The sequence below is a fragment of the Varroa destructor genome, unplaced genomic scaffold (genome assembly GCF_002443255.2).
Source record: "Varroa destructor unplaced genomic scaffold, Vdes_3.0 BEIS01000007.1, whole genome shotgun sequence".
In the NCBI taxonomy this organism is placed as follows: Eukaryota; Metazoa; Arthropoda; class Arachnida; order Mesostigmata; family Varroidae; genus Varroa; species Varroa destructor.
This window is the reverse complement of record NW_019211460.1, coordinates 34,035,188-34,047,621: the sequence shown is the minus strand read 5'-3', so window position 1 is coordinate 34,047,621 and position 12,434 is coordinate 34,035,188. Positions and strand designations below refer to the sequence as shown.

General features: G+C 41.8%; 1 protein-coding gene and 1 long non-coding RNA gene across 14 annotated transcripts in view; one reads left to right on the top strand and one right to left on the bottom strand.

The window, feature by feature from the left end:
- Window positions 1–12,434, top strand: part of Ziz (dedicator of cytokinesis protein Ziz) — a 58,950-nt gene that overhangs the window by 24,311 nt on the left and 22,205 nt on the right. For 6 of the 12 annotated variants that reach the window (XM_086976049.1, XM_086976050.1, XM_086976048.1 and 3 more), the window contains one exon: window positions 3,837–4,653. The exons of 3 other annotated variants lie outside the window; for them this stretch is intronic. In XM_086976049.1, coding sequence (XP_086832175.1) covers window positions 4,108–4,653 — 546 coding nt within the window. In that variant the 5' untranslated portion in view covers window positions 3,837–4,107. 3 more of the 12 variants (XM_086976059.1, XM_086976058.1, XM_086976054.1) reach the window with 3 other exon arrangements.
- Window positions 1,921–6,380, bottom strand: LOC147754620 (uncharacterized). 2 transcript variants are annotated; one of them, XR_015317947.1, is made up of 2 exons: window positions 6,241–6,380; window positions 1,921–3,606 (listed from the first exon to the last, which is right to left on the bottom strand). It is a non-coding gene; the product is annotated as an uncharacterized LOC147754620 (long non-coding RNA). The 2 variants fall into 2 exon arrangements; XR_015317946.1 differs by lacking the exon at window positions 6,241–6,380 and adding an exon at window positions 3,786–3,922.

Genomic DNA, 12,434 nt, shown 5'->3' with positions numbered 1-12,434 from the left:
GATATAAAAATGCGTCTTTTGGATTTATTGCTATGGATCGTCTTAAGCATATACATTACATGTATAGCGTATTGATGCTTAAGTATTGATAAGGTACAGATTGAAAATGGGCGGAAAACGAATACAATGTTTTTAACTGTAGACCAGCAGCTGCCTGCAAGGCCTATTTAAACACCTGTTTACTTTGCAAAAGTCTAGAACGCGTTGATTGAAGAGTCGGCTTTCACACTGTAATACTCGCAAATAGTTTGGCCTTCTTTGCTACGTCACTTTTATTGGAAACGTCGCCTTCAATGCTTACAGAAACATTGGTTCCTCTTAAGTTGTGGTGCATTTTATACGAATTCTATCAAACTAATCGCGGTCAGACTCTACGGTGTGTCACTAAAACTGATTAAATGTCAAAAACTTCGCACGTCTGGCTAGAACCAATAGCTGAAATGTTGAACGTTATAAATCGAAATATCAGATATTTCATTGATAGCAGCATTATAAGAGCCGTATAGTAGGAGGTTAAAGTCCATTCAGATGCAATAATCCGCTGCACCGAATCGCGAGTTGATGACTACATACTCAGGAATTGTGGTAGACCCGTCATCAGTCGTTATCTGTTGTTTCTGGAAATATCGTATCTGAAAAACTGTAACAGCGGAACGTCACACCATAAACATGCGATAATAAATATCGAAAACATATACACTAACTATAAATAGAAACCAGAGATGACCAGGTGTGTAAAAGGCGTACGTATTTATCGAACACATCTACTATTCAAATAAAGCAAGCCGGTATCAGAGATCTTACAATTGCTCTCCCTCTCTCTCCCTTTTGCCCATTGAAATCTGGCCGTAAACGAAACGTCACGTAATTTTTCGGTTCGCCGCGTAAAACGAGTCATCGCGGAGTGTAGAAGGCATCCAGTAACGTCGACCTAATCTGCTATGCCGATTTCTACGGTTCTATTCGTTGACATTGGGCAAGTGGTTGGAGAAACGGTAGCAGACGCCACTGTACGATAATAAGCGTGTTTTTTTTCCCTCTAGATCGAGATGCCTCTGTATATGCATCGCTGGTAGAGTGCTACCAATAGCCTCCTTCCCGTCGTGTCGAGAGAAACTTTAAAATGGTAACCACCCTCATGAGACGAGTGAGTCACTAACTAGTCAACACCCATAACGTTGCCGCCGCCGCGAAAACGCGACGACCGCGAAGACGGCGGATGTTGGAGCCAGAAGCGACGTAGACGACGGCGTGGTTTTACTTGCTGCTCAATTCAGTTGTTTCCGTACTTCCGTCCGGGGACGACACAATAATGCTTCTGTTTATGCGAACGGATGGAACGACTATAAAGCTGCGACAGCGGCGGCAGTGACCACGACATGAATGATAGCATGCAGAGTACGTGCAGTAGTTCCGCGAGGAACGGATGATGTCACCCACAGTCAAATAAAAACAAATGACGGCAAAATATCCTTCCGTAGGAATGGTGCCCGGCATTTTGCCCTCAGGCATTTACTTCCCCACGCCCACCCTCATCTCCGCTTCTTCTAATGGCTGGCGAATACATTTCACAGCCACCCCTAATGTAGACAGACGGCCTAGCAATGAGTAAATTTGTTCATTTATCTATTGCCGCTAATGCGAGGAATTTCAGCATTATAAAGCATGCCGTACCATGTCCAACCTGTGCGCAACTTGTCGATAGTTTCACGGGCGACCGGCGACAGCTGGTAATTTTAGATGAAATATAGGAAAATGTAATAAACTAAATAGGATTACAGTCAAACTAAGACGAAAAGAACTAATCCGGCTAAAAAGCAGGTAGAAATCAATTAGCTGGGCATAGCGGCATACGCATATAATCAATCTAGAAAGTTGGGCCAATCTTCGATCAGTATCTGTTAAAGAACGACGTTCAAGTAGATCTCGTTATCGAGACGTTGTCTAATTTTATTACCGTTTCGTATTATCGGGACATTTCTCTTATGCTTCGGTAGCCATTAATCTTTGAGTGAAGACCCCGGTGTCTATGGCTAGATGTTTCCGCTGAGAAAAGTGCATGCACATATTCTTTCAATCTCGTAAATTGTATAAGGGATGTTTAGGTTTTTTTTCATTATTGGACTTGTTTGCCTACAGGGTTTAGTGAGTGGTAAGGCGACACGGCCTCTTCGGCTTGTGTATATTTCACTAAACAGTAACATTAACGGCGATACGAAGTCCAGTTAATCTCGTTACGCTTTATTCCGTTACACTGTCTAACTCCAATATATCTGTACATATATATATATATATGTGCAATATTTACTACGCTGTACCTATTACAATGCACAATGCACAGCAGTCACGTAAAACTGGCCGCCTGCGTGGTGCGCTCCTAATATGGAGTGAATACTTCTCGGTGGTCAAAATTTGCCTGGTTCCGTTCTCCTTATAGATCGTTCGCTCGAGACAAAGCGGGCGAAACAGTACAAATGCGCAATGAAGTATTCAGGGGCAAAATAAGATGTGCAGCGTTGTACAGATAAATATTATCCGCGGGAAATCACAAAAAAATCCGGCGGGTGTAATCTATAATAAGCCGATAAGCGCAAATGCATGGATGCCGTAAATGTCGTATAAATTAATATAAAAATCGATATAGATTTCTGCTTTTGTTGTACATCTTATGTCTATCGTCTGACGGACAATAGCGTCCGTTTATTAATGAATACACTATGCAGACATAGTAGTATTCCTATCGTGAACAAGTCGCCGAATACCAGAATATTGCCGAGCCTTCGTTGTTCATTTCGTGTTTTTTTCAACAGCAAAATTTCAATTCTGCCCCTACACTCCTACTAGTCGATTCAAGGGCTAGTTTAGGAAATGTGCTAATTAAATGAAGATACATTTGCTAATGTGTGCAATCGGTAGGCACACAGAGCACGGTAACGTACGAAGACACGTGGTCTATCTAGAATAGAATAAATATTCACTGATGTGTCAACAGACATCGTCGAAACACAAACCGATGATAAGATAAACGTGCCATTCGAATTTCCCGCCATAATGCATTTATAATTATTATAGAGGGCTAATAAGGGTTATGACTGTTATTGCCACCGAAGACGGCCAATGATGATGTCGCTGTACATCGACGTTGAGTGATTCCGTCTGAAAAAGATCCTGGAGAGCAAGAGAAATATATCTTTGCAGCGTTTAGAGGCGCATATCGGGTCTCGTCTTGTTGTTTTGTTTTGACGAAGTTAGAATCACGTCATTTCTTTACATTGGCCTGTGAATCGGACGAGCTCATGTCATGGAGCAAATGCTGACTTACATGTTTGCCTCTTAACTATCGGGAAAGGTCACAAAGAGTTACCCTCGTAGCCGTTATAGTTCCATCTGCTTTCAATGAAAAACAAAAATCGTATAAGAACAAATGAACATTAACGAAACCGTATAGTATTCATCACTTTGCAAGGTGTTCGGGATTGATGAACATCGTTTAGGTCCGCTTTGTGGTCTAGAAACTTCAATAGACAATGCGCACTCACGGCAGCCACTCTGGCGATGCACCATCAGCGTAGATCAGCTTATCCGCGTACCAATCAGCTAGATTGCCTGGACGTACAGAAAAACATTACATGATTAGGCAAGCGACCAGCGCTCAAGGATCATGTGCTTATTAGATAATCTCGCATAACTGTTAAAGATACTGTCGAAGAGGCACCACAGAATGTTCTATCTTTAGTGCAAATTTGATCTATTTGACTTGTATAGCCCTTTATATAGATAAGTACCAATTACGCATTGATAGTGTTTTCAAATCGCTTCCTTGCTGATCTCTACAGATCCCCCTGCAGGGACCTCCTTCGTTCGTAATATAGTCAAAGCACCGTCGATGGTTAAGGCAAGTGCACTGTAATGTGAGGCTTTTCCTGTGGTCTTGCACAGACACGTGATAGTAAACAGAGTGCTAGTATCCATCTGGTAAACTAGTGCGAGTGGTTAGTGATAAACCGGAAAGATACTGCGTACAAATCTCATGCTAAATCCACTGAAGCTTCATTCAGGTCGTGACCATCTGACATCACTTCTCGCGTCAATAAGTGATCCGTCAAGATGGTTCACCAGGCCCATGAGTTGCCCGTTCAAAGTCACGCGACGAGCGCAGGCGTAGCCGGCATCAACGGACAGTCAGAGACCCCGACTGCGCAGCACGTAATGGTCACAAGTCCCGGGCAGTTACCAACAGCAAATCATGAGCTATTGTCGCGACTGCAGACCACAGCCGTAGCCTTTGGCAGTGTGAGCGTTCACGTGAACGGGCGCAACTTAATCCCGGTCGGCCGGAAGGAGGTTCGATGGCAAGATGGTCAAAACCTAGACGGAATAACCAACGAAAGCGTTTATATCCAAGAAAAACCACAACCACCTGGTAATAATCAGAACAGCAGCGAAAGCGGGCGTTCCGTTGATGGTGCCGTTGTAGTTATGGACGCTAATAGGGATAAAGACATTAAAAAACAAATTATTAACCAAGGAAGCTCAAGCCTCCCAAGGGACAGAGCGACAGTATCCAGTGCCAATTGTGCTGACAAGAAAAGGGACGCAGCCGATGGATATGAGGATCATAAACCACGAGTACTCGCCAGGAAAAGAAAGCTTGTGAGTGATTTTGAAACAGCTATAAAAATATATACATATATATAGGTCTGAATAGTGACACCTACTACCGCTATAAGCAAATCTGTTGTATACGAATTGGACATCTATTTGGTGTATTAAAAACAGTCTTAAGTGTTTGCTTAGCGAGGACAGCAGTTATTGTGCATATCATAGTTACTAATTAATAGGAACTTTACTAAAAAAAAAAGTCGAATAATATACGAACGATGGGTGAATTCATCTCCATGAGGTGCTTTACCAGTACCGCGTATCCTAAGCATTCATTTTATAGCCATGTGTACATATATATACCTTAATACGCATATATTTGTTACAACTCGTTAACATTTATGAGCCCTTGGCTCATATCAATTTCTCTAGCTATATTTCGCACTGACATATAACATATTCTATACATATATATATATATATATATATATATATATATATATATATATATGAAACCTTTGTACTCATTCACGAGTAATAAGCGCCCGCTACTCGTCAATCGGTACTTACTATTTCTCAATATATTCTTTCGGCATAAGAAATTACGACACGTCTTTACGCTTCATTCAATCCGCTCATCTGGTATCATAGTTTACCAGCAGGCCATGATGCGGTGTAACGTTTTGTTCCTTGCAACTTGGCCTGTATATATATATATATATATATATATATATATATGAAACATCAGCACACATATATACGGTGTACAATAAAGATAGCATAGTTATAACTGGAACAGCATAAGTGTGTATTTATTGTTGCTATTACTCCTAATGGCTTGAGCAGCATAAACTGTTTCCAGCGTTGACTCATGTTGATTTTGCGGCCCCGGGAATAGGCGTAAAATAAATCATCAAACGCTTAGTTGTTGCCTGCTAATTTAGCTATTTATTGTGTATATAGCAGACGAAACGCGTCAAATAATGCAGCAATCGTATTTTTCAACCCAAATTATAGTGCCAAATATCTGTAAATACAAACCGAATTCGGCCAGTGGTTAAAAGTCATGTGTGTACAGGTTACTAGTCTCACGAATTTCATCTAGAGCCAATGAAATTGTTTATTTCGACTGATTTACCTGTGTTTGTGTGTGTGTGTACTATTGTTATTTTTGAATGGTTATTGGAACATGTTATCATCCATTAATTTCGCTGGCTATCTTGTTACAGTGAAACTAAATTTCTATTTGCAATGCGGCAATAACACTCCCGCTATTGCTTCGGTACGAACCGTGTATTCGTGCTAAGAAGCGTTTATATCTATGAGCAGTGCATATGTTCTACAGATTACCGTCAACACAATTGTTGCTGATAACAGGAGTATACTCTTGTACATATGAGTATAACTTGACTCCCTGTCTTTTTACATATTTAATATCTTATTGGCATGTATCAGCCGTAGCCTTCCGGCTATGCTATCATACATACAGTGAGGCAGATGGAAAAATCCCAGTGACGCATCTTGAGAGGATGCTATCTGCCTAGAAAATGAACGCTGATGAGAATTGTTGCTATCTGTAATTCGTTTGCCGTTCGTTCGTGCTTGACCTGAGGTTTCTACCGCGTCACCGTAACGTACCATACTGTGGCCAACCATCCTTCGCTTCCCGTCGTTTCGTCTCTAGTCGTGCAATGCACGCGAAAGAAATAGTTTACAGCAGCGAGCCAAATGGTGTACGAACGAACCGCGCTAACTCCGCTAGCTACCTAAAACGACACCATCAGTGCAGTCACCGCCCGATGACGATTTTCAACCGCCAGCGAAGAGTACGCGACAGAACCGTATCGCGTTCATATCAATGTGTGCACGTGTGCATGTGATAGGTTTTAAAATGTGTTTCCACTAAATATATCTATCTGTTGTCCAGTCGTGAGACAGTGGATTTGGTGCTTGTTCTATGAAAGTTAATTTGATCTTTTTGGCTCGATTAAGCAACATGGCTGGAACGTCGATCGAAGACTAATTTGGTCCAAGCACGCCTAGGAAGCATCCGAGTCGAAGCTTAATGAAGACGCAGTTCCAGCGACAGTGGCAGCATTGGGCGCCAGCTAACTGAGGAGAAACGGGAAGGACCAGTAATCTACGTGCCACGTAGTTTAGGCCATTTAGGTAAAGGTGCACATGTGATTGTGTTGACGGATTAACATGCCCGTTTGCTATACACTGAGAAAACAGGTCATTGAATCTTTTTTGGTCGTGGAAGTGGAACAAGAACAACGAGAAAAACAGAAACGAAAACTGACGCCAAGATCAAGAAGGACACTTGCAACAGTAATGATAAAAACAACTTGCATTGTTCTTTTATAATTGCAATATATCTAATGCGAACGATAGTAAATTGTTATTGTTTAGGCATTAGAAGCACAGGTCGCAATATAAACGTTTCATTGCTCTGATATCTCAGAAACAACGAGCGAGGATTGTTGCAAGGAATAAGGGTAATTTTTCTAGAAATGTTAATTTTTTTTAGCAACATTTTATTTATCGTTGTTTAGATATATTATTGCACGGTTTTAACTCAGTATATTTCTTGGAATACGAAACACATTCGTATAATATCACTGTCTCTTTTTTATGTTAAGTTCAAAGCTAGAATATAAATTCGCGGGACTGGCTTAAATGAATTGATGAAAAACCGCCCTTGAAGATTAACGCTCTCGAAGAAATGCCAAACCAAAATCGTTTAGTTGACCGCTTTAATGTTTCTCTTGTTGATTGTGGGTAATCGTTATACCGCTATAGTATCGACCGATACGACCCCGCCGCCTTACGGCAAGTGGGCCTCACATTGATGCTAAACATCCCCCCGCCAGTAGTTGAGGGGTTTTACCAATGCCCTGTAACAAAATTAGCTCACTGATGGTTTTCATTAATAAAAGCAAAACTATGTAATCATTGGATTATTATTATTATTGGCCTGCTGATAGCAGTGCTATCAACATGAGTGGTTCGGAATAGTTGCCCAGCTAGATTTGGCCTAATTGGAGAGTGTCCATAAAAATATAGCTCACTAGATAGTATTTAAAACCATTCGTGTCTTTAGAACGCAGCTTAACCTAGCACTTTCTGCAACTTACATGTCTTTGTGATTTTTGTGGCCGTATAACTGTCGCTCATCATCTACAAAAGCTCAGTGAAAAGGACTGACCGCCGGACGCTGTTAGCGTATGCATTTTTATAAAATGTTAGAATAGACTAACAAATAATATTATATAAAAGACAAGTGTTATTACTTTGTTTTTCATACGGATGCGGCTATGTGGCGGAAGGAAGTCGCTATCGTGGAAATATATGCAGTGCTCGCACAAACAGGGCTAATATCACATTCCAGTCATTGACACACGACCATGTCTCAAAAAGTGTTTACCTAGTAATATCTTGATACAAGTATTCATTTTCTAGCATTTTTAGTGAGAAATAGGTAAAAAAAAGAAAGAATAAGCAGTCACTGGCCCATATGCATACGCGAAAAGACGCCGCACTCATGTAGCGGCATCGATCTCACACTTGGTGACACATTTAAATCTTAGAAGCGAGAGGTCGCTGCAAAGGGAAAAGCCGCTCAGAAAAATGACACATCGACTTCGGCAGTTAGCAGCCAGTGAATTAATATGCTGTCGTGTTTATATTTTCTCGGCGGAGACGGGGCTTGGCTTCGTTTGAATGAATGGCTGTTTGTTTACATTTGCTTTCACGCCTGGGCTTCAGCAACGCCCTCGTTGAGCTTCATCCGATTACAAGAATAAACGTTGCGAGGGTCTAGCAACGTACGGGCACGTCAACGAACGATACTGCCTTTGATCCTTTCAGTAGAGTCGGCCTCAATTGGACGATGTTTTGACTTCGGAAACTGCGGTAGCTTATGATAGGGGGTGGGGGGGCGTAGAATTCTTATGCACATTTACCCTTCTCCATATGTCAAGACTTTACACTAACGAGTTGCATTCTCGAACAATAGATGTGATTGTCATAGAAAAAGTGTTCATTTGTTAAACTCTATTATAAGTCTTTAATACGAGCGACTGTACCAGCAAAAAGCAAGGTGCTTATAAATTATACATTGTATGACCGAGACATGTTCTACATGGTAACGCAGCAGCACGCTTCCCGCCACAGTAGGACAGTCGTCTACAGATACGTATTATTGTTTATCGGTATCTGTACATGTCGAACAAAATCTATTAAGTGATTAGGATTCAATAACTGAAAAAGATTTATTCGTTTGGAACAACATCATCCAGTAGCAAAAACTAACTGGAACTGTTTTTGATTGATAACCCTTGCATGATTCTAGCTTGAAATCACTTTTGTTCTGTGAGTTATGTTGTTTGTGTATCATTCTAATGACGCCTTTCTGTTTCGACATTATCCACGTAATTTGTCAAAAAGCTTACCTTTTTTTTTTTTTTTTTTACCAAACTGGTCACTGTGTGTTATTTGAATAGAGCACAATTCTGTTCTGTCAGGTAAATTACAACGTGCGGTAATTTTAGACGTTATATATAATCTTGTCAGGTTGACGAAATGATTTTGCCAACAGGATCTCCTTTGTAGAGCGGCCGACTGGTCGCTCATCGCGGAAGTATTGATAACAAACAAGAAAGACAATGATTAGTTTTCTATTCGTCAGGCCGAATAGCGACCACGGAAATTCTGTCTGTTATCGTTGCTATGACGAAATGAGGTGCAAAGAAAAAAAAAAACGAGAATACTAATCTAGTGTCTGCGAAATCGAAATTGGATAGCACTAGCAAATAATCCTTGCAATGGACGTTCTTCATTAATCACAGTTACCCTCGTTGGGTATAGAGAAATCACATTGAGTACCTTCGTGTATGTATATACTTGTCACCAATCGTACTGATGAGCAGTGTTGAACTCTCTTAACAGATACTTAGGCCACTCATCTCCAATACATTTCCTGCCGAGTAACGATCGATGGTATTGTGGACGATGACAGCGATATGTCAATGCCAAAGCTGCTCGCCTTCCGATTGTGTTCTATTCCTCGTTCTCTCCGCCACCATCTTCTATTGACTGCAATCGCTGATTCAAGCTGATAAGTGGTCCTTTTACTGGACACTTGTCCCTGTCAGTTTACGAATAGCTAGCTAGACGAGGGGCGCGGCGGGTCCAATAGACGAGCTGTACGTTGTCAACGCAGCGACAGCTTTGCGGTGTTTCTAATGATACTTGTGTGCGTGTGAAGAAACAGGATAACAAAGGTATTTATTATAGCTACCGGTGCGCTGAGACGCAAATCGAGTCCGCAGCGGGCCTATAACCGTAGACTGGTGTCGCGCACAAACGGAACGCATCTCTAGGGCGTACTAGTAGCACTTCGAAATGTGTTTGCAATAGGCACTTCGATACAGCTTCTGCCTTGTTTCTTCCGCTGTCGATTCGTCGCCGACAGATATGCCGCTGCTGCTAGACGTCATCCTGGTGATTGGTCGTCCGCTGTATTGATGCACCATTGGCATTGATTTGTTCGCGTTGATATCGACGGGGATTACGTGCTCAGCTGAAAGCTGCTGCTGCTGCTGCTGCTACTCGGTCGGCCGACTGCTAATGACCGATTTCTATTGGCTAGCCAGCATTGTAGCTATTTTCTTGTACTAGAACAGGAAGTGTCAACACAGCTGTTCTAGTGGGGGTAGGAGACGAGAAAAGAGACAGGCGACAAGCCACGAATCACTGCAATAGATCAATGAGAGACAAACCGCTCGAAGTTTAGAAATCGTCGGAGAGTGCTCATTGAAAGCTAGTGTTTAACTTCGCGCTTCCGCTTATGTCTATAAAATATAGACAGAGATCTATATATATATATATATATGGCCAGTAATTGGTTCAGCGATACGATTGATTGACTGCTATGGGCTGCGACCGGATTATGCGACGGCTGGAAGACTAGAAAGGTGGAACTCAAGTGCTCGCTCTTTCACATTGCCGTCTACACGAATTTGTGGTGAATGAAGTTTTCGATCGAGGCCTTCGTGCGCACACTGCCATTACCAGTGGAACAAAGACACCACGGCTCCATACTTCCAATAGCAGATTGTGGAAATATCTTTGATCATTGCCAAAGTGCACATATCTAGGTGGCACGTTTTATCCGCATTCATGCATTAATAAACTAAGCGAGGCCAGTTGATACCAACAATATGATAATGATATTAGAGCTCTGCTTTCTGACATTAGAACGTGTCTGATATCCCTGGCTATTAAAATGGGTCGCGAGTAATCAGTAATCGCTATGTAGCCGTGAACATTTTTAAGGAGCTATGAACATCACGAGATGTTAGTTATTTTTTCTACCGGTGAATCTACCAATAATGTAATATTTCCTTATAATATACAGTTTCGATTTGTGGCTTGCAACTTCTAACTTCGCTAAACGTTCCTCGGCCACTTGAAGTGTTTAAGCACTTGCGAACAACTCAGAGAGATTCTAAACGTAGTTACATAACGACCTTGTTGTCGTTCAGTCGAATAAAGCACCCTTTAACCATTATTGACATCGCTGGCCATATAGAGATGATTGAAGGTCTATCTCTGTGAGGTCGAAGAAACACTATAGGAAAAAAATATTAGGATATAGTAGTCTCGAATGTACATATATACGAGTCAGGTCTTATGTATTTTTGGCTAGATGCCTATCAGATACTATCAAGTACTTACGGTAGATTCGCAATCACGAAGCCGCCCCACGGTCTATTTTTCTTCGGCTTAGGCGCCGTGGAAGTTTTGCTTGCTACTGTATACAATATACTGGCAATATGCAATTGTCAACACGATCTATTGACGCTTGAATATTGACATAGATGATGAGAGATCTTGTATAGATCCCACCTTGTTTGTGGGAGTACAAGAGGTAAGGATGGCATGACACGTGATGGTGAGTGAATATAATACGATCGTCACTCGCGCAGGAGATCAGTCTTGTCTTTCCTTCTTATTTCATCTCATACCTCACAGCTAGGCGGGTAGAACCGTATTTGCGACGCATGCATGCATGCATGCGGGAACGCAGACGCGTCCGTAGAAGATCATCCCCCGGCCCTCAGTTCCATAGAGTCACTTCTGCGTTTTCGCTGTTGCTTCTTCTACAGCGGCTGTTGCTTATCGTTGGCCATAATGACGATAATGACGATGGTAAGAGCAGAACCCAATGCAGCAGTAACAGCTGAAAAAATTGCTATAGTCTGGTAGAAATAAGCACTGATAGTAGCAATACAAGTGGTGAAAGAATTCTCAGGAATACAATAGTAGAAATCTACAACATCAGGGTCGCCATCTATCAGCTACCAGGGCCACTTCATATGTTCATTTTGAAACATTATTATTAGACAATATGTATCAGCGGTGTACAGTGTACAAATGCTGCTAATGGCGTATCAGAAGCGACAACAGCATCTACCCACCCGCGCATGCATGACTATTATCGTTTTAGTTTCATTACTTCTACCATTAGAGTTACGTGCAGATACACCGCAACTAACTAGCCAGGATACCAACCCAGGACGAGACTGTCGGTTCGGGACCGTGTCACCATGACCGTCTAGACCACCCAGAGCACAAAGCTACGTGGGTTTCCAATTTTCTAGTTGGACAACAACTATCGCTATCGGTACCGCCATAGCTGCAACTGTTCTTCGCTTTGCCACATATACACACACACACACACACACACACACACACACACACAAACACTGTTTTCTCCGATGATGCTCATGGAACTGGCTTCGACACACATTGTACGTACTTTCTAG